The 23,512-nt window shown below is 40.6% G+C and overlaps 1 protein-coding gene across 1 annotated transcript in view; it reads right to left on the reverse strand.

Moving 5' to 3' along the window:
• The window catches only part of LOC134001958 (rho GTPase-activating protein 21-like), a 46,809-nt gene extending 27,179 nt beyond the window's left edge, over positions 1 to 19,630 (reverse strand). Inside the window, exons 1-3 of the mRNA XM_062441167.1 lie at positions 19,067 to 19,630; positions 12,972 to 13,160; positions 8,739 to 8,760 (exon numbers count right to left, since the gene is read on the reverse strand). Coding sequence (XP_062297151.1) covers positions 8,739 to 8,760; positions 12,972 to 13,160; positions 19,067 to 19,378 — 523 coding nt within the window. The 5' untranslated portion in view covers positions 19,379 to 19,630. The remainder of the gene's footprint in view (positions 1 to 8,738; positions 8,761 to 12,971; positions 13,161 to 19,066) is intronic.
• Between the last annotated feature and the right edge of the window lie 3,882 nt (positions 19,631 to 23,512).

The following is a 23,512-nucleotide window of genomic DNA, read 5'->3' on the forward strand; positions in this document are numbered from 1 at the left end:
CTATTTGAACCTTACAGAACTGTTGTAATAACCCCTAAAAATGTAAGAAAAAATACTCTGAAAAGTGAAAGATGGCAGGTTTGATCCCCTCAAACAGCAAGTCTGTGCTTTTAAACTTGCTTTCTAACTTGCAGATTCATAGTTAAATCCACTACAGAGACAGCTGAGATGTCAACAAGACCTGCAGGCTTGTTTTTGATCCAGCAGAAGGCAGCACAGCACATTAAATGTCTGTTATCTCACTTACTGAGAAAAACTGTAAAAACGTGAAGGGCAGCACTGTATTTCCACTCATGCTCTTGCTGGTTATGATCTTACTGGATGCCCTGGTGGCCGATCACATGACAAGAAACATGACATATGAAAACAAGCCCAGAAATCTGGCTCTTCTGTAAACCTTTTCACAATTTGTACATAACATGTTGAGAAATTGGACTGATAGATTCATGTGTAAAAATGTAAAAACACCATGAACATGACCCTCCTCAGTGTGTGTGTGTGTGTGTGTGTGTGTGTGTGTGTGTGTGTGTGTGTGTGTGTGTGTGTGTGTGTGTGTGTGTGTGTGTGTGTGTGTGTGTATGTATGTGCACTGGGCAGATTCCCAATCCAAAGCCAATCTCACAGAGCTCCAACTCTGCAGCACAAATTGGATACTGAAAGTTTCCGTGCCCTGCAGCTGGATGAGCGGGATTAAATGTTTAAATCTAAAGCTTTGGATATTTTTAATGCTCCCAACTGTCTTACCAAAGCATAAACTACTGCGTGGATTAATGAAAATACATCAGACCGCCTCAAAATGATTTTAGTCGGTCCAAAACGCAGCGTTAAGAGTTGAGTAACCACAGCTCTTCCTGGGTGGTACTCACTGGGCAACATTTTACTAATGGACAAAACACTCAACACTCCATGTTTATAAGATTTTACACCACAGGAGAGGTTGTGCAACTAGAAAGTAAGGGCATGCTTGAGGCAGAACTTGGCATTGAAGTACATTGTGTTGGTGTTTTTTTGGATGGTTTACAGTTAACTATGTTTTGGTGGCTCTTTCAGCTGCTACATGAACTCATATGGCATATTTGATCCCATTCAAGCACCGACAGTACTCAAATAAACCAGAATGAGTATAATAATTTGGTTGTAATAACTGACACCTACCAACGTTTTAATGAGTGTAATGATTATTTTCAGAACCGACTCATCTGCCAATTATGTTGTAACCTTTTTGTTTTTAAATGTCAGAATATATATAATAATTTACCAGAGCTGAAAGGTAATATTCCCACATGTGTTGTTTCCTCCAACTATTAGCCCCAAACTCCCAGACTTTCAGATTATAAATGGCAAAATAAAGCACATCTGAGCAATTGTTTGGCTTGTGTATGAAAGATAATCGGTCAAAAATCTACATATCAGTATTGATAATAGAGCTGCAACGATAAGTTGATCAACAGAATATTAATTGCCAACTATTTTGATAACTGAATAATGATTTTAGTCATTTTTTAGCTAAAATGATTAAAGCTTTTCTGTATAATAGACAAAATGATTAATTGAGATAAAAATCTGCAGATTCATTAATAATAGAAACAATTATTGGGGCCTTAATTGGTAACTGCAGTTTCCAAGATGCAATGATAACACACTTAATTTCAATTTTGAGGCAGTTTTTCTAATCAAGTTTTTTTGCGGTTAATGAAAAAACAGCAGTCTTAAAAAACCACAAACTGACCAAATTTAAAGTATCTGTCAACTGCTCCCACATTTCTTTTATTTTACAGTCACAAAAATGTCTCAACTTATGTCAAATTACATATGAGGTAAAAAGACACTCTTCTTCTCCTTACTGTAAAGCCTGTGCACAATGAATGGCCATGTACCGCCGCGGCTGGGTGTCAGCACTGCTCTCTGGCCTCTATACAAGCTCTGGTTTGGCTGTGGTCCCTGGTTGCACAGCTGGGCCTGGTTGTGTGGGCCAGCTCCCCGCTCTCCCGTTGTTTTGGGTTAGATAATGTTATTCTACAGAGGGCTGGGCTCGCTGCCCACTGACTGCATTAACCCTGGCGTAATACCTCTCCATCCAACTCGCTGTTCTTTACCGTTTGTATCACTGTCACATTTACAAGCACCACGCCCACACACACATGTACGAGTATAACCTATGCAGATGTGTCGCTTGTTCTTCGTTCTCACGCGGACACAGAGGAAGTGGTGTTTTTCTACTACTTTCCCTCCAACTTTCCCAACACTTCAAACACTGTGTGTGTGTGTATTTAGATGGTTATCAATGTCAGGTCTGCTCCAGAAGAGAAAATATGAAAATGGGAGGCACATGATCCTGGCACAAGAAGATCCCCACAGAGTGTGGGAGGGTCAGAGCACAAGTACATTTTGCCTAAATCTATAAACTCCAACTTCCTTCAAAAGCACAGCGTGTTATATTGTCAAAATTCTGTTCAAAGCAACAGGATTGTGCTTGAAGATGGCATATGAAAATAAATACTTTAATTCTGTTTTTTTCCCCCTTTTCTATGAAGAACCACTGACTGTGTACAGGTTCACACACAAACTAGTCCAAACAAAACTTTGCTTTGAAAACCTAAACTCTGCTAGAACACCTGCGTCCCCCCGTCCTGACCTCCTCCAAACACTTTACAAACCCACATCCTTACGAACTGAGTCAATAGACTTTATCAGATGGTGGGAGGACTTGTAGGTAGGTGCCAGTCTCAGATGGACGGGTCTCATTTCAGTAATCGCTGCACTTTGCAAACAACTACAGCTTTATGTCAGAAGCCTCTGCACACACTGGGGGAGGGTATGTCAATACGCCTTAAAGCCCCTGTCATCACTTAATGTGTCGAAGTTCTAATTTTATACTTGAATGTAAGTAGATATCTTATATAACACTTCACTAAACAGTTATAACAAAGTGTTTCACAGAAACACTTCTGAACAAGCAGCTACTTCTGCTTCTGAAAAATGAAGCCAATGCTAAACTGCCAAAAAAACTGCAGTCCCTCCTCATAGATCTACATTATACACTATACTGAACTATGATAAACTATTCTAAATCGAGCAAGAACGTCCAAAACAAACAATCGTTTAGTGATTTTCTGGATTTTCATATGCCTATCCCAGTCTTTCTCAGGATGGACTTTGCTCAGTTGTCCTCGCATGACCCACAGAATGAAACTTCCAGTCACATCTGATGCCAAAAGCCGTCTCTGAACAAAGACGAGTATTACAGTCTCCACCCACACCACCACCTGTGATTGAAATTCCATACTCGGGTCACGTGATGAAGACGAGGCCAGCTTCTTTCTCCGTGGAAGAAATGTGCTTAAAAGCTTCAGGCTTTAAGTGGACCTGAAAGTAAAATCTATTGTTTTTCTGTATTAGCTCAAACATACTTCTGACATTTATGTACTGCTGTGTCTTTCTACTTACTGGCACGCAGATAGTGATAAAAACGTAGTAGGATATTTATCAGGCCGTAAAGAGGAAATAATAGAGACAGACAATACATAAAAACGTGGTGAGGTGTACAAATCACTAAAAAATGCCATGTGCATCTGTGTATGTGCTCGTAACACCCAGCAGGGCTAAATTCCTGAAGGACTGGGATCATTTTAAAGTCACTTCCATGTAGAAACACATGTCTGCCACCACTGCTACATCTGACCGCTCATCGCAGACAGACAACACACAGATACACACACAAACACAAAAACTCACACACACACATCTGGTGTTTTTTCCACCACAGACAGGAAGGTGATGAAGTACTTTCCATCACTTTTTTTTCCTTTAGGAATTTCAAATACCAAAATCCACCCAGGGGGAAAGAGGATATGTACTGACATTACTTTGACCACACAGCAAAAAAAAAAAATCTATGTTTTGTTATTTTTCTTCCTGTAAAACAAGCCAAACTTTTACCAGGGGAGGTTAACGGGACATTTGGGGACTTGGGGATTTAACCTGAAGCCTATTTTCCCATCGTTTTGTGTCAAAGTAACAAATGGGGACAACAATATTTGCAATCGTTCCAGTATTGACCGAGAGTGCTTCAGCTGACAGCCGTGAACAGGCTGCAAATGCGCCCTGTCAATGTACGTCCAATGAAAGTGCTTGTTTTTGCCACTTTCAGGCTCAGACTGTTATTGAACGACTTGAAATCTTCCGAGAGTTGAGTTGTTGTAGGAATGACGGAAACGTGATTGAGTTGGAAAGACGAGTGCAGGGAAGAATTTGTTGTGTTGGAGTAGAGAAAGTCGAGCCAGACATATACTGGTCAGCTGATGATGACCTATCACAGATATATCTTTATTAGCGTATCGTCGCATATGTGCCAATATTTCTTTAAATTTTGTATAGTTATATAGGCAGCATTTAAGCAGCATTGTAGCCTGAATGAGACAAAACAAGAGCAACAAGGTATTAAAACAACTAGATCTGGTGGTGGCTTTATTTGGTAGGGCATGTTGGTTAAAACATCAATCAGTTTCGACTTTACAAGGTCTTCATCAGCTCGGAGACCATTCCAAAGTATGCCGGAAGACATATTCTTTTCTGTAACCACTTTTTTCATCTATAAGAGCACATTAAGGTTTCCTGGTCTTAAGAGTTATTCACTGTGCGGCTGAGAATTAGGTGAGAACATTGAAACCATTCTCATATTTGTGGGGAAGATATGAAGCTACAGTCAGCAGCCAGTTAGCGTAGCTTAGCATACAGACTGGAAACAAGGGGAAACAGCTAGCCTGGCTCTGTTTAGAAGTGACATAATTGCCCTACCTGCACATCTGAAAGTAACCAATTAACACGTCATACCTCGTTTGTTTAATATGTGCAAAAATCAAAGTGTAACGATGTGTATCCATGCACTGGGGGTTATGGGCAGGACTATTTCTTAGGCGGACAGTAACTTCCTGAAGTTTTACCTTGTTTACATTTGAATACAGCAAGTCTAGTTATTTCTTCATGTTTCTAGTCTTTATACAAAGCAAATATATCTGTATCCTTAAAGAATAGACATACTCTCAGCAAAAAAAGTGAATAAGTGTATTTCTCAAATTGTCCAACTGTTGCTTTAAGAAGTCACAAAGTTGTTGTGGGTAGTTGGTAAACAGACACAGAGAGAAACAGAAAGAGGTGGACAGGGAGGGAAAGGATGTGAAATAGAGAAAGGATAAAAATCTAAATGAATATTTTGGGCACAGCTTTGTTAAAGAAGGTGTGGCGTTAAAAAGGCAGCTGGAGAATAGAGGGGAATTCTGTTTGTGCGTGCTTCATTCCCTTTGCAAACTTCATGGGAACAAACCAAAATGTCATTAGAAAAAAAAGAAGAGCTGGGAAATATAAAGCCGGTATCTGCAGAGAAAAGTGTTTCACGTTGAATGAAAAACAAATATTTGAACAGATGGAGACATTTTTTATGTTGCTTCTCTTGCAGCGCTGAGGTGCCGCAGCTTCATAAGCATAGCACAAAATGCCTCATTCGGATTTTACCCTTAAACAACTTGCTAAAATACACAACTGAAGAGAGACCGGAGACACTGAAAAAATAAAATAAAAAATGAAGACACAGACAGACAGACAGACAGACAGACAGACAGACAGACAGACAGACAGACAGACAGACAGACAGACAGACAGACAGACAGACAGACAGACAGACAGACAGACAGACAGACAGAAGAGGGAGGGAAGAAGAAGAAGAGAGGAAGTGAGATAGAGAGGAAGATTTGGGATAAAAGCTGCTTGGTATGTACACAACCGCTGTGAAAGGAAATAAACAGATCCATACTTGAGACACACACTGAGTAACTAATATCATGGTGTCTATGTTTCCACTGTGCATTTGTTTATCTGTGCATCGACGTCAGCGCATGCAGGACTGTCTGTATGTTTTCTGGAGGTTTGAAGTGTTTCCAGCGGCAACACCCAGCTAGTCAACATGCGGTCAGCAGCCCCCCACCTCCCCCCACCCCTTCACCTCCCTCCCTCGTCTCTCTCCAAACACCAACAGCCTCATCACACACTGGCCCTGAGTCAAACAAATAAACTGCAGTGCAGCGCGCTGGGGAGGCTGCACTGAACATCACAGACCTGACTGGGGCACTAAAAAGAAAGAAGAAAAAATGTAGAAAGCTGCAGAATGCAACTTTGTGTGTGTGTGTGTGTGTGTGTGTGTGTGTATGTGTGTGTGTCCACATTAAAATAACTCTGCACATGGGATGTATTATCTGTCTGTCAGTCTGAGACCCTGTGTGGTTTTTTCGATGATGTTATGAATGTTTTTTGGGGCGTGTGCCGTATGTGCTACACTTGAGAGTGGCGAGAGGCGAGTTCGGTTGTCACGTAGCAACAATAACAATTTGTAGACATGAGTACGAAATGTTAAATGTTAAAAAACACAGCTTAGATCTCTTTTATGCCTGTTTAACACCACTTTTTCTGTTGTTGGTTGCTTCAGTGTTTGTCTCTGTGCGATGTCATAACAGCATCTTCTCTCTCTCCCTCTCTTCTCTACAATCTTGTTTGTTCATTTGTCTTTGTTTTCACCCTCGCTGTAAAACATATTTTAAGAATGCAAGAAGTATGAATACTATCACATGTCAACCAAATGTACATCTATCTTGTGCATTCTTGTAATGAAGCATAATAAAACATAATGAAAGCCAGAGACAAAAAAAAGAAAGAAAAGCAAATACGGATGTCTTTCAAAAGGAGAAAAAAAAATAATTTGGTACTTGCTTTCCAGTAAAAAGGCTGCTTTTCATCAACTCAATGTCTGCTCGTGAAAGGAGGATGTTAACACGGAGAGAACAGAGCTATGTAACGCACATTTGCTTCTGCTTATACTCGAGTGAAAAATCCTACAGTAGTTCCAAGAAAATATTAAATAGGCCAGCAGGTACTACTTAGCTCACCTCCAATAACTACATTCACTAAATACTCCAAAAATAAACTAAATAAGATTATTTTTTATGCTTCATACTGTGTCACCTTCATTTCCAAGTGCAAAATATGCTTGAATATTTGAAATAACATCATCACATGGTGCTTATTAATATCATAATTTTGTGGCCCTTGTTTCAGCGCATTAGTTTTGGCCTTACAAGGAAATTCTTGCCGTTCCTGATATCCGTTTCTGACTGATGCCCGACTACCTGTTAGCGTCGTCACCACCGCTCGCTCTGAGCCTGCCGAGAAGCAAAGAAGGATTTATGATCAGCTGGAAGTGAGCCAAGTGACTTCCTGTGGCAGCCAGCAGCAGTGGGAGGGAGGTGGGCTTTGCTCTCCAGGCGAGGATCATTATTCACCTTCTACTCGAGTTTAGAGATGAATGCTTCTCATGCACTCACCACATACTATTTCATGACATCAGCGCAGATGAGTTTTACATGACTCCTCTCAGGCAGGGTCACATTAAGGAATTTGGAGTTCAGAAGAAGTGTAATAATGCCATGCAAGAATGTGTGGCCGCGAAAAATCCCCCTGAAGGGTTTTTCTCTTGCCGCAGCAGGAGCCCTGTGTGCGTTGTTTTATGTTCTGAGGCTTGTGTTGAATGAGGTTGGAGGACATGGAGGGGTTAAAAGGGGTAGGGGTGGAGGAGAGGAGGAGAGGAGTGAAGAGAGAGAGAGAGAAAGAGAGAGAGAGAGAGAGAGAGAGAGAGAGAGAGAGGGGAAGAAGAAGAAGAAGAGGGGGGGCAATCTGAGGAATGTGACACCAAGGGCCAAGAGGGATGATGATGATGAGGGACACTTACGGGAATCTCTCAATTTCCTGTTGAGAGCTGTTTAAGAGTCAAATTCATCACAAAGCGCTGCGTCCAGCCCTCCTTTAACACGGGATGCTTCACTTTCACTGTCCACTCATCCCATTACAATTCACTGAATCACAACTGGTAGGGGTTTGGGTGCATTTCAAGCCAAACATACAGCTTTCTCCATTCATTTCAAAACCAAAAGAAAAAGATGTTCATTTTGCTTTTTCACAGATAGATCCATGAAACACTGAGCTTCGATGAGAAACTAAAAAATCCTGCATGATGTAGTTTGACATCAACTTGAAAATGCATTTGATGGTCTTCCGAGACTTCGCTGTTGCTGTTTTTGGTTGCAATACGTCAAAAGGTGTTACCGTGTGTGTGTATGTATAAACAGACAATTAGATTGGCTGTTTGAGAAGGCTGCTGATGAAGCGCAGCAGCAGAGCGATCCTCCTGCATTCACGCTGGGCTGCAGACGTGAGCAGAATACTGAGGGCCTGGAACGACGAGCCGGATGCTCTGAGGAATGCTGAGGCCTCGCCAAGCTAACAGTGAGGCTCTGACTGCCACTCTGAAGAGCGAGGGCTAAAAGCTTAGAACCCACAGCAGACAGTATGCCTGACAGGCTGCAGAAAAGGCGATTTCACCTGCAACATGTGGTTTATACCACCGTTTATATCATCATTCTCAAAGCAAATCAGCTGGTGGATTCACACAGATGAACATTTAAGCCAATGAGAAAATATCCAGACACAAAGAATCATCAAAATGCATCTATTCCAATCTATAAGGAGTCAGAATAAATTAGAGTAATGGACTGTCAATTGTAATTTGATCTCTATTTTCTGTGCCAGTCTTTTTGCAATTCTCATCACACATCAACACCTGAGGTCCCAGCTCACAGTGCATGGCTCTAATGCATGCAGCAATTCAAACAAACGGTAAATGTTTCCACACTCACCTCGACTGCCATTGTCTTCATCCTAGAGGAGAAAAAGAGAAACAGTACATGTCAGAGGATTCGTTTCTTAGGATCATTTCTTTTTGCACGATGATATTTACAGGTAGATGCCAAACAGGTCACTTGAATATACCATGTCAAAATATGTTACATCACACTTTAAAAACCATCCCACTCCATCCTGCTCTCCAAAACCCATCCACTCCAAATGTAAGGATCGCTGCTTTTCCTTTTTTAATATCATTATTAATTGAATATTTTCAGGCTTTATTTCCACTTCACAGATCATTTCCTGCCATATTAAAAGCCGGACAAAAGCAGATTTTACTGAATAGTTCAAATTGATAACAGACATTGCCTCTTTTGAATCTCTAATGACAAGGGAAGTATTATTTTCTAATGCATATAAAGGAAAGAACCTAATAAGAAGTAATTATTCCTACAATGTACTTTTTTATTGTTTTTTGAAGGAAAATGTGCAATCCCATTTATTGATATATGATGCCCCATCATTTTTTTAAGTTTTTATTATAATACATGTATCTATGTCTGCCCAAATTTCCTTTCTTCTGTTTGTTCTGTCATCGTTTCACTGCAATAAATGGTCTTGTGTTTCATCATGTTGTGTATATATTGAAAAATGTCATTAAAAAAACTTCAATTACAAAACATATATGTACATTGGATGTTTTGGACTACTTTTGGCAAGTTAAAGATCACCTTGGGCTTTGAGACTTTGGGCTGTGACTTTTTAAACATTCTCTTTGCAATATTATTCTGTATTATTTACATTAAAACAAAACTAAATCATACAGAAAAGACACAATCGCGCCACAAATAAGAAAAGATACAATAAAAGAAGTAAGAGTCGCAAATTTCGGGCCCATGTCTACACTCAACCCTGCAACTTATTAGTGAAAACAGCAACCTGACAACAACAGCAACATGAGATAAATATAAAAGAACACTTCCATAACCATAAAAGGAAGAAGAACGTATCATTTATGCTATGACACTACAATCTGCTTATAATATGAACCTTCTATAAACACTTAATTATCTCAAAGAAACAAATTAAACATGTGTTATTGATACTCTAAGCCCTATTTTTAAAACTATTTTCTGACACTTTATAAACTGAACAATGAATCAATTCATTAAAACAAAAAGGAACAGATTAAATAAGTGTTAGTCACAGTCCTAAAATCATTTCTCAGCTTTGAAGGAGGTACAAGATGATCCACAGAGAAAAATAGTAGCCTCATTCTCATTAAACACATCTACATAATTGGAGCAGTTGTGGCAGAGGACAGATGGGGACAAGAGTGGTCCAGAGCGATCCCTGTGCCAATTTGGACAGAAAAAAGCCACTTCAAAGCCATGTTTGTGGGGGTTTTTTTCTACCCCGCCTCCACCCCATTTCCTCCACTCACAAAACCTTCATTTCCATCAGAGCTCCCCCGTTTAAAATCCACACTCCCGCTTTAATCCACACTCCCGTCAGTGACACATACTGCATGTTCTCCACGTATCCTTTAAGACTCCCTGCTCTCCCACTGCTTTCCTTAAGGCTGCCTGACCCTCTTCAGGCTAACCCCAATATCCTCAAACTGCGATTAGTCAAGAGCTTCAATCCAAGACCCTAAAAGTAATTACAATTGAATGTGATGATGAATGTACAAGGATTGAGGATTTCTCTTACCCTCCTGATGCCTGCCACGATTACGTAATGGGAGAACTGGTTAGGATCTACAGTGAGTGCGACCTGACTGATTTAATTCCAGGTTTTGAATATTTCCCAGAATCACGTCTTATGATAAGAAGGCAGCAGAAGAGCAAACACAGCCAGCTAAAAGCCAGACACACATTTTGCTGAGCAACAGCTTGTTTTAGTTGCGTAATTCTTTATATCAATGCCAACTGATAATGGCTAATGGATACAAAAAAAGGGACCTACCAGTTAATTAAGATGAATTTACTGCTTTAATTTTGTCTGGTATGCATCTTAAACCACTGAGCTCAGGTTTTTTTAAGATAACCAACTTGTCCACAAAACCTTCAAATCTCATTAAGTTACAGAGATCACAGAGGTGCATAGCGGTCCAAATTTACTTAAAAGTGTCCAAAACAACCCAAGAAGGCCTCTGGGAGAAAGTCTCTTTGGTTACACAAATATACACAAAAAGTTTAAACTGTCATGCCTTAGTTTGTCTTTCAACACGCAGAGCTAAAGCCAAAAGCTATAAACACAACGTACTATGCTAACTTTGAAGGAAAATCCTTCTGTGAAAACTGAAGAGGTTGTCAAAATACACTTCAGAGAAAAGTAAACTTAACTTATCCTGAATTATCACCTACAAAAACTAATACGAGGGAGGCCGTGATAAGCTTTTAGATTTAGACTCCAAACGCCAGCACATTTTCCTGTTTAAAAATATGATGTCGTATTTACCTAAAGCCCTTTAGTGTGTACTGCTCTGTGCCCATTAGGAGGCAGATGTGCTATAACGTCAGGATTAATACCAAAGGGCAGATCAGTGCAGATGTTATCCAGAGGACAGCTGGCAAACGTCCCAGGTGGGATCATAACCCGTTGCTGTAATAAAATTACTGTTGCATTACTGCTACAGGGTACTGCACCTCAGACTTGTTTCAATGATGGTCAGCAATAATTCTCATAAAATGTACTGTCTCAACTTCAAAGACATGCTTACATGATGTCTACAACAGTTACCGGTGAAATGACCTAAACTTTGTCCCAGTTCCACACAGGTTTTAGTATGTAAACACAAAATGACTTTTGAGTGAAACTTTTTTGATAATAGATTCATCTTTTATGTAGTTTTTTTTTTAGGAAAGATTAAAAATGTTACTGGTTCCAGCATCTCCAGCGTGAATATAAACAATTTTTCTATGATAGTAAATTGAATATTTCGAGGTTTTAAACAGTTTATCAGACAAAACAAGACATTTTAAGATGTTAAAAAGGGCTCTGGCAACTTCTCATCTGCATTTTCTAATTATTGACATTTAACAAACCTCACAATTAATCAATCAATCGGAAATAAGAAGTGAATTAAGCAAAAAATGAAAATAATGGTTAGCTGCAGCCCTAATGAACAGTACTATCTACAGTGGATTGTACAAAGCACAGTGAGGAGCTGCTCACAGCTGGAGAAAGTTAAAACTAAAAATGGATTGTGATGAAATAGCTCTACAATAAATCTTTTGGAAGAAGTGCTTCTTATTTGTTATGTTTAATTAGTAGTGACTTTCCAAAGCTGCAGTTTGATCAACGTCCATCAGCACACATACTGTATTGCATAATTTCCAGTTCTAAGTACATTGATTCCTTACATACTGTCATCTATAACAGTGTAGTATGAACATTTACTGTATGTGATTAGTAAATAGTGTGAAAACGGGATGCAACTGTAATTTCCCGAGGGCGGTGAATGCACCAGTGTTTGTGTAGTAGGTCGTGTTCGAACAGCAGCTGAGAGTCATCATTTTGATGATGTTTTTTTCCCCTGGTGTCATACAAATCTGATGTTTTCTAATCAGTGTGGACACTAAAAAGCTACACAGAGTCACATTTTAAGATTACAATCTGGAGCAATGACCAGTAGTTATAATTTCTGGGTCCTTGACAGCGAGGCCAGAGTTAGTGTGGAGGACAAGAATCAACAAAGAGAAGAGAGAGAGAGAGAGCAAAACAGTTCAAGTGGTATTTGGAGAAAGGCCTTCATTCAGTCCCAATTCAAGAGCAGATGTAGTAAAAAAACACATCACACATCAAAATTGAAAAATACTTAACAGCTCTCTTTAGGTTCTGATACTAACTCAGTAGAGAGGTATTTGTGAGCTTTACGATAATGCATTTCAACCCCAAAAGTCCATTTTACCTTAAACTGTGTCATAATCTTGTTTCATTTCCTAAAATAAATGTAAGAACCTGGCAGTGGTCTGGGATTATTTCATCTGTTTCTAATATAATGTCCCGGCTGACACAGATTTTTATGACAGTGTCTTAAATTAAAGTGGATCCTCCTTCTTGCCTCGAGCTTATTCCACTTGATTCAACAAAAGTTTATTTACTCTGGAAACATGAGTGTATTTTCTTACCCCAACTCTCTGACATTTTTTGCTTATTTAAAAAATTATTCAGCTCTAAATTGGATTAGACATGTTTTTGTATATGTAGGGCTCCAGCAACAGGATCGACGTTCTAACCTTCAGAGAGTTGTGGACGGCAGACTCAGGTGGGTAGACGATGAAGTGTCGCAGCGTGAAGCCGAAGCCTTGAGAGGTTCGGCGCAGGTGAAGCGTCTTGGGCCCCGGCCAGGAGAAAGGCTCCTCCTCCACACCTGGAGAGGCCATAGCCGAAGCCTCGCTCTGATCGCGTCCATCCTTCTGCTTGGCCTGAAGAAAGGGGGGGGCAAATAAACAGGAATGTCAATAGTGATTCTTGAAAAATACCCAGAAAGTAGAACATAGGCGATTTTAGTTGATACAGAACATAACTGAGAAAGGATGGAAACATTTTTTTAAAAGGGGGGAAATTACATGCACATTTCCAGGTCTGTGTTTATATTCTGGGGCTCAGCTGGAATATCTTTGCATGTTCAAAAAAACTATTTCCCCTCGGCGGACTTCCACCAGCTTCGGAGGCTACGAAAACAAACAGTAGTAGTCAGATGTCGCTTTTTTGTTGTTGTTGTTCTTTACTTGAAATATAAACTTCTCAAAAACATCCATACATATTCAAGCTCAAATCTGATCTGAAATACGCGAGTGGACAATGCAAACAACCATAGCAACAGAGGCGACCGTTTGTGGGCATGTGCGAACAACCTGATGTCATCACGAAGAGGAAGTACAAATAATATCGCAAATGGAGCGTTCAGAGCAAAGTGCCATTTTTTTACATATGTTCTCATCAAGTTTAGAACTTCTACCAGGTTTAACACAGACATCATAACCGTATAATGACAGAAAACCACACAAGTACATGTTATATCCCCTTTAAGTGTGAGTGTAAGAGTGACATTAACAAGTATTTAACAGTAAAATAAAAGCAAAACACTTGGCGAATGCTTGAAAAATAAACACAATATTAAGTAAGTGGAATGTATTTTTGCTTTCTTTTCAATTTAATCATTGTCATTCCTCTCAGATTAATATTTGGCTTGACACCCAGATTGGGAACCCCTGCTTTAAATGATGCACAATGAGGAAATCTAAAAAGCACTCAGTTCACCTCAACCCTGGTAATTACGTAGAGTTTTTTCGCTCTAAAATAAAGAAAAGTGTGTTTTCACAGATGAAACATCCCATGGCTAAGCATAGGTATTATTAATCAACTTGATTTAAAAAACACAAGAAATCCCCCGTTGGTGATTCTTCACAGTTATCAGAGTTGGGTAGATTGTTTCTGCTCAATAACAAGGTGTCATTTTGTGGTGAGGCTCCGAGCTTTCAGGAATAAGAAGGACAAAGTAAACAAGAGGGCTCGCTGTTAAAAGACAGATTTGTAGGGTTGTGCAGCGTTGAGTAATACCACATCAATTATTTAACATTTTGGTTCTTGACTGTGAACTTCTTCAGAAAAGGCTAAAACGTTTTTGTTTGAACATTCCTCTCAAGCAAAGTGCTCTGCTGTTGTTTCGAGCTCTCCAACTAAAATTTATTGACATTTACTGCTTATTTTTCTGTCAGCACAAACAATACAGCAGATCGCATTTACACAGTGGATTGTTTACAAGTGCTTAAGTGGTCTTGTCTCTTTAAACACAGAGAAGCTGTTTCCTTTCTGCAATCACACAAACTCACAACACTTGTATAGTACTTACTTACATGTACATAACAACACAAACAATTATTTTTACTTGATCAATCTTCCAATTACTTTCCAGATTAATTGATTAATCATGTTGTGAGTAAAACATCAGTAAATGACGAAAAAATGGCCATTACAACATCCTAGAGTCTACCTTGAGGCCTTCATATGTCTTATTATGTACAACTTATAGTTAAACAACCCAAAATATTACATTACACAGTAATGTAAGACCAAGAAAAGCAACTCATTTTCATATTGTGAGTGTTGGACCAGCAAATGTTTGGCTTTTTTGCATGAAAAAATACTTAAACGTTTCTTTTAACTATCATAGAGCTGCAACAATTACCTAGTAATTCAAAACAAAATTAATCAGCAACTATTTTAATAATCGCTTTATTGTTTCTGTCATTTTTCAAGCAAAATTTACAAAACTTTGCTCTAGATTATAAATCATGGGGATTTGCTGTTTGGTTTTTATTATATATGATATTAAATGAAATATTTTGAGTTTTTTGGACTTTGGGTCTGATGAAACAATTTCAGGACAGCACTTTGAGCCCTGGGATATTTTCCACCTCTTTTTATGGTTTAAACAATTAATTAATGGAGAAAATAATTTGCAGATTAATTTATAATAAAAAGTCCAACCTCTGCTGCTGTGATGTGTCTGAACTGTGAGAATTACATCACATCCACCAAAAGCTGCTGGTTAAGGCATCAGATGTGTTTCACCTTCCTTACATCAGGCTTTTATTTATATCTACAGTATAGCTTGTCTGCAAATACAGAAACAGTTCATTCCTGGTGTCCTTGGATGAAAACTGTTAAGATGTTGGTGAAAGGAGACAAAAATACAGTCATATTAAATGTGTTTTTGAATTGTGGTTGACGTCAGTGATTATAGTATCTGTCAAAATAATCAAGTTTGCCACTTAAATCATATTTGTACTGCCCCAAGCTTCACACAACTGTACATATGGCTTTAGTTATTGCACATTTGGGGCTTTGCAGGGCTATTTGGCATGTTTGCATGATGACAGACTTATCTTCTACACTCCTACTGTGACTAACACAGGATAAAAACAACCGTTAAACTCTGGCAGCTTTAGCTTGTGTAACATTACATTTATGCCTACATAACACAACACGTGCACGAGCGTCGACTGTGAAACGCTGATTTTAAAAGTTTCTACAACAAAAGCTGTTTATGATGGGGGGGGGGGGTGAGAAAAAAAAAGTGTTTTTGCTGACTCAGCCTCAAATGGCAACTGTAACTAAGCAGAAAATATAGTGAGTCATTTCAGTCCATGATGATTATTCTCCAGAAACACACACACTAACACGTACAAAGGAGAATGAGAGGTCAGCTCAGATGATGACAGAGTGATTAACATGATGTGATTTGTGTGTGACATAATCAGTTTTTTTGGTCGGTTGGTTTTTTTGTAAACATTGCGGTCAAAGCTGGCACCTGTACCCAGTAAAACTCTCCTCAGCTGTCTCCAAGAAGAGAATCTGGGACCAGCATGCAGGATTCAGAGAAGATCACTCACGCACAGACCACACAGTAAGACTACACATCATCATTGAATGGACCACGTCCCTCTACATTAACTTCATCCACTTTGAAAGAGCATTTGACAGCTTACACAGTAGAACACTATGCTGCCCTCATAACTATTGAGTTCCCACAAAGATCATAAACTTAATTAAGAACTTGTATGATGAAACCTCATGCAAGTCATGCATGCGGGCCAGCTCTTCCAGAGCTTTAATGTCATGATGAGCATTAATCAGGGACGTCTACTCTCACCATTCCTGTTCTTCCTGGCAGCTGACTGGAAAAAGAAACAGGATTCAGCGGACAATGTGGGAGTAGCTCGATGATTTTGGCTTTGTGGATGAAATAAATTTCCTTTCACACGCAGATACGAATGCAGGAGAAGGCGGACAGGTTGTGGCAAAACTTGGTCTTACGTGCAGCAAGTTTGGTGATGAAGATCCACTCCACAACCCAAGCCATGTAGGCAAGAGCGTTCTTGTTGACCCGTACAATTAAAAGGTGAAATAGTGACATGTTGAATACAGTCAGACTTAACAATCTCCATTAGGTTGGGCGTGTTCGTAGATGTGAAAACAACAACAGTGTCTGTCCTTCCCACTGCAAGAAATAACAAGATCTTCAAATTTATCGATGTAGCACTTTAATCCTTATGAAAGTAACACAGTGATTATTTGACCATAAGAATTTTGTCGGACGACCAACTAATCAACCAGTCAACCACAAGACTTAAGCCCTAGCATTCACATACCTATACAGTGTTGTGCACACCACCATAAGGACATATGTGGACATAAAAAGCAGGATCAATAAGGCTAGTCTGGTGTTTAACAACCTCAGGAAGATCAGGAGCTCAAAACACATCTCGATCAATATGGACCTGTAAAAAAGAACAAGCCAGGATCCCACTGATTTATGAATCCAAAGGAGAAAGTGGAGTTTGGATTGGACAAACCCTCAGAAAACCTGCCACAAACATCACCCAACAACCCTGAAACCCCCCCAGGAACAAGTAAAAGATGTCTCTCCAGGAACAGCTGGAGAAGTGGTGTCCAGGCAGAAACGTCTGAGAGTTGGCTCTACTGGCGACATTTCGAAAGAACTGCCAACAAACAAATGAGGTGAAAGACATTTGTCAGTGGCCTATGTTCCTCAGAGGAGCAAAGGGCTTAAGTCAAAGTAAATCACACAGCAGGAATTATTCTGTACAATAACTCCACATTGAGATGGACACTCAGCTTTCTCCCATTGCTGTGAGCTGTCTGAGAATCGAGACTTGTGTCACATCCATCATCAAAGTCACGATCAGGCTGAACCGCTGCACCGCAGGGCGTGCGTTAGCGGTTATTGCTAACATTACTATAGTGAATCCAGGCTACGAGAGCCTGCCAAGAGCCTCAGCCTCATCCCAGATCTCTCTGCAGGCTCATCTCCTACCAAAATACATCTTAGGTATGGATCCAAAGCAAAGACTCCACCACCCCTCTCTCTTTATCCTCCAGGCTTCTCTCTCTCTCCCTTCCTCTCTCTCCACACGTCTCCTCTGCTTGCCTGTCTGGGAGCAGCAGATGTAGAGGCCTCCAGAGAGTGGGATGGGTGTGGGCTTAATGGTATGACTGGTGAAATCACCACCAATACCCAGCGGTATGGGCCTGGAAGTGAGCAACAGTTCACAATGTAACAGAGAGCAGAGAGGAGGGGAGCTGACACAGTCCAACTCAGCTGTTTGTTTTGATTTCATGCTTTAAATCTAATGTATTATGCAATAGCTAAGCCGTTTGGCACAAATGTCCTATGACTGAGACACACACACTCATTTTCCAATCTCTCTCTCTCTCTCTCTCTCTCTATGTATATATCTCATATTGAATTATCCAATAAGAGAAGCAGCAGTATAGGACAGTGCTGCTATTGGTTCCCACAATGCCTCCCAGTCATATTCAATGGTATAATACTGTAAATCTGATCCAAACAAGCTCCCACAATTATTTGATAAAAACTACTCACTTATGCATGCAATCTGTTCATTAAAACATTGCCATTATGTGCATGCTGAGGGTTTGATCTGTGTGCTGCCATATGGTGCCACAGCCTGCAGGATGGTGCATTTGCATGCCAGCTCCTGCTTCTTTATGTATATGAGATCTGTACTTTGAGTGAATTTGAATGGCATTACTTGTTGACTCAGCTTTTCTCCACAGTATTGTTTTTTGTTTTGTTTGTTTGGTTTTTGCCTGTGAGTAACCCCTGGGCGACTGACCTCATGGTTCTACCTCTTTCACTCCCTCCCCTCTTGCTTTTTCTTTCCAAATCTCTCTCCCTGTCTGACCACAGGCTTTAACATTAGTCACCCTTTTCTTCCCTTAAACATAGGAAAATATGTCTTTAACGCCCTTTGGTCCAGTGCTGAACAATGACTGACTTCATGTGCTTCAGCCTCCACACTACACACAGTCAGTAAAGGATTGTGGTGATGTTTCTACACCATATAGACTCATATACGTACAGCTGGAAAAAACAACAATATAGTCGTCTGACAGCGTATGGCAAAGTGTCACCCTGAAACACTACCACAGGGGCCAACAATAAACGAAACCTAAAACCCCAACACACACAGACACACTCACATTACAAAAGATATCGGTCAGTGAAACAGGACTACCCTGCCGCTGGAGAGCAGGATGACGCACACAAAATTCCTTGCAGCACAACAAAGTGTAGCCGCCCTTAACCTCTTCTCCCCTGTCAGATGCTTCCCATGTAAACCTATACGTCTCTGCCAGACACTGATAGCGAGTCAGACTGTTCCTAAAAGCCTCAAAACTGCTACGCTTTTCCAGGAAGTTACCTTGCACCTCCTCAAAATGTCAAAAAAAATGCATGGATGCTCTCCATCTTTCATACATCATACATAACCATCCTTACCCTAGATCGGACACAGTTCTTTCTGGAGGCTTCTCGTAGCCGAGCCCAGGACACGCTGCGGTTGGGACTGGTGAGCCCCAGTTCCACTTCCCCCCAGTAGGCTCTGGCCAAAAGCTGGAACCAAAGACAGTACGGCTCCGACAAGCAGCCGTCCACCCCGGCCAGCCGAGCCCAGGGACAACCTCCAGATGATGAGGAAGGAGAGAGGGAGCAGCAGCCTTCGGCGCTAACGTCCACATCCCGCAAGTCAGGGTGGTCCTTCAGAGGAACCGGCTTACAGCCTGGAGGTAGCCCGTTCCTCTGGGCTAGCATGGCATAGCCAAGTCTGAGGTGGTAGAACCAGATGGCAGAAAGGATGACAACTATCCTCAAAAACCGTCCTGTTTCTGTGTCTTTTGGTTGCTCTGTCCTTCACCCAGGAAAGTCTACAGTAAGTTTCTGCTTGAGTCCATCTTGCTCCCTCTTTTTCCCTCAGTCTGCCTTTTACTGCTTGTTCTGGTCTCAGCTCGGAGAAACAGGGCTGTTCCTCTGGGCGTCCCACAGACACATGATGTTTCCACTCAGCCGAGAGGAGAGCACAGCGGCTGAGTGTGCTGCAGAGAGCCCAGGCCGACTGACTGACGCACCCACCCACTCACCACACAAAACTCTCTCTGAAGTATGCACACACACACACACACAAACCAGGCAGCCTTAAATGAATTTTCTTTCTCCCTTTCCTGTCTCTCCTCCATCTCCCTCTCTTTCTTGCTTACCTCTTTCGCTGCCAGTTGTTTTAAAAGCTGCCTGACACACGCTCACAACAACGCTCACGTGTCGAGGCTGATCAATCAAAAATGAGAACAAACGAAAGGGGAAGACAAGATATATACACACACACACACACACACACACACACACACACACACACACACACACACACACACACACACACACACACACACACACACACACACAAGGCAAAGTTAAATGTAAGGAATATTTAAGACGTTTTTAACTTAGAAAGCACAGGCAAGTTGTTATCTGCCAGGAGAGGCAGGAATAACCTGGATTGTTTTCACTACTGGAGGAACAAGTCAAGTGGGGCTCGTGCAGATAAGAAAGCATATGGGTTCCTTAAAATCTATAAGACACAAAAATGTAGCAGCAACCCACCCACCTCTGCATGCCTGCAGCTCATCTGGCATCTACAAAGAACTAATGTCTGGATGGCAGACATGGTGGTCCGAGAGAATACCAGCGGTTACATAAATGGATCCTGTATCCTAACTATCTGTAACATGTGACAGATATGACTAATTAAAAGACAGATGTTAGAGAAAAAAATATATAATTAAGTTACAATTTCATGGGCTACTTCCTTTGTTAGGTGATTGAAGATAGAACAAAGTGCAAAATGATATAATGAAACACTCTTAAGTAAGGTTTGGGGATATGATATTTATGGAGTGTTATTTTTAAAAGATGTGATTCAAATTCCTGCCATTGGTATCACACTGTTTTGTTGATCAACATTTGGCAGCAGAGCGGTCCATGTCATGTAACAGTGTGCCAATGAAAGCATGGAAAAAGAAGACTGCTAGCAAGCAAACATGTACTTAAATGTAGGATCTGATTCTGAGCTGTCAAAAAAATAACTCTGTAAATGTTTTATGAGCAGGGAAACACACTCATCCCGCTACACTTGGTGAGTAACACTAACAGTAAACATAACGTCATGCTGTATTTTTACTTGTAAAATATTTCAGGTCATTGTGCAAAATTTTGCAAAACAACGAGCAGAACAACTTTCAGGAATTATTGATTTTATAGAAGTTTTATATATTTGTCAGATTTGTCAGGTATTTAATTCATTAGTTTAGCAAAAACCACATATCTCAATTGGATTATTCAACTGAATTTATATAATGTTTTGATTTCACAAAATTCTATGGAAAATGTTCTGAAGGTGGACTAAAACACCTGTACCAAGAGCATTTGAGACTCTGGTCTCAGCTTGTTGGTGGGAATGTGATACGATCTTGATCCAACTCAACTGCAGGGCGTACCCTGCAAGTTTGAGCTAAACAGCTCCCGGAGCCAGGTGTACTTTACATTATGGGATGCAGATGAGTGAAATTAAGTTGCTAGCAGCTAGCCAGAGAACGAATCGAGCTCCGAACTGAACTAACACAGGATTACATTATTTTCTGTGTAAAAAGAAACAAAACCAAGGACACCAAGTTTTCAAATGTATCCACTGATTGATACCAGAGCAAACAAACTGTTGATTTGAAATACTGCTCACAACATCTTTTACTCACACAGCTGTTATCACCAATCTTGCCTACTTGATTGGCAGCGCCCTCAATCTTATGTTAGTTTTGTTGCACCTGTTAGGGCAGGACAAATAACCACCTTATCATTGTTATTACTTCATAGGTAATGCTTATTCACAAACACGGCCCCACCCGACTTAAACCTGATTTGACATTTAATCAGTCAGTTATTGAACATGACTGTGCAGGTGCGGCAGTGCAGGGCCTGTAAACACTGTAAAAAATTGTAAAAAACACACTAAAATTTAGACCAAACATGTCCCTCATAAAGTCAATGTGGAGTTTCATGTGGATAATCTACTTCTACAAAAGTTCTACTGCCTTTTCTTCTGTGATAAACAAGCTCTGACATCTGCGTACAGACACCAACAGGTATCATGTCAAGGAGAGGTGAAGTCTACTGGTACAAACTTAAATGTTTAATCCCTGGAACTGTCAGTGTGTCCAATAATAACAGTCGAAATCTTGAGTATGTCAGTGATACTTTACCTGCACCTTCAGGACAATGTGCATTGAACTAGAGCCTAAGCAAACATGCAAATCTAAACAGTGAAACCACCTGTAACCACCTGTCCTCCCTTCAGACTCACTGCAGTGTATTACATAAGAGGCTGGCTGTGTCACGAGGGAATACTTCCTCAACCTTTAGAGGTAAACAAACTCCACAGAAGCTTGGCAACTGCCTTTTATTTCAGGAGCAGTTGATGATGAGATGATGGGGAGCTGGATGGGCTCGGCGCTGATACCTTCCTCTCTCTCTGTTAGACAACGGGGCCAAAACATCAATTTAATATTTAATCAAATTTTCATCTCAGAACTCTCTGGAGCATTTGTGCTGCTCCAACAGCAACAGCAGGGATTTGTGCTGTTACATGGCCTGTTACTAAATGTTGAATAAATCCATGACAATGGATCCATCTTTAGTTCATTCTGCATTTCAACAGCTCACTATATCTCCAGGAAGTCGGACAGATTGTCCCGTAATCGTAAGTGTACTGGTTCGCTGCCAACATCAGCTAATGCACGTCCGTCAACAGCCGGCGTGGTTTGTAAAGTCGCTGTGGATCAGAGCGTCTGCTAAACAGAGCAAACGTAAATACCGGTCTATTTTGATTCTGAGGAATATTTGCCATCCGAGACAGCAAGCGACCGTGAAAACAACATCAGGAACCCAGTCGTGGAATGTTCTCTCTCAGCATTTGGTTATGAGCATCTTGTTACCACATTCACTCAGCTCGATATAGCATGTGGTATTCTGTATGGAAAAGACAGCAGAAATAGAAGCCAGTTGAGACACTTGACAAGAAGAAGCCAAAACAAGGATTAAACCTTACAAGCGTGGCTATATATGAGAACTGTACAGTCGGAGTGAATTTGTGTGTTGCTTCCTTTTTTTTCAAGCATTACAGGTACAATTTCCAGCCAAACTATACATATAATATTTCCCCTGTTAGATTTCAGACTGTTAGAGTGTTTCAAAACACATCATATATGTCTCTAAATTCCTGTAAATCTAAAACACATGATGAGAAAAATAAGATCCCGAGGCAGGAAGCTTGAATAGAATTCCTGTTGGCTAGGAAGTGGATTTGGTGCCATGCAGACAAAAACTAGACATGCTGCCCAGAAATATTATGCCGTTGTCGTGGCTACAAACTTGACCACAACAATGTCAGCCACTGGACTGGGGTGTTCTCTGTGGGCACTCATGTGATTTCATCGTTTCTGTGTCCGTGTGTGTGTGTGTGTGTGTGTGTGTGTGTGTGTGTGTGTGTGTGTGTGTGTGTGTGTAGAGATCAGTGTATATAGTGTGAAAAGGGTGTGATCTGAGACTTGTAACTGACCATCCATCTGACTTCCTCTGATTTCCTTTGATGGAACGCCATTATCCTGTAATACTGGTCACACACGTTGGCGTTAAGGATGCCTTGCTATGGCTCGATGTGCAAATACAGAAGCAAAAGTGAAAGGAAGGATTTGTTTGTGTGTGTGTGTGTGTGTGTGTGTGTGTGTGTGTGTGTGTGTGTGTGTGTGTGTATGTGTGTGTGTGTGTGTGTGTGTGTGTGTGTGTGTTCTGGATTTAGCTGCGCCCCGTTTGTTTTACTAGTGGAGAAACTGGGTTGTGTTT

This window comes from Scomber scombrus, chromosome 20, assembly GCF_963691925.1.
Source record: "Scomber scombrus chromosome 20, fScoSco1.1, whole genome shotgun sequence".
NCBI classification, from domain to species: domain Eukaryota; kingdom Metazoa; phylum Chordata; class Actinopteri; order Scombriformes; family Scombridae; genus Scomber; species Scomber scombrus.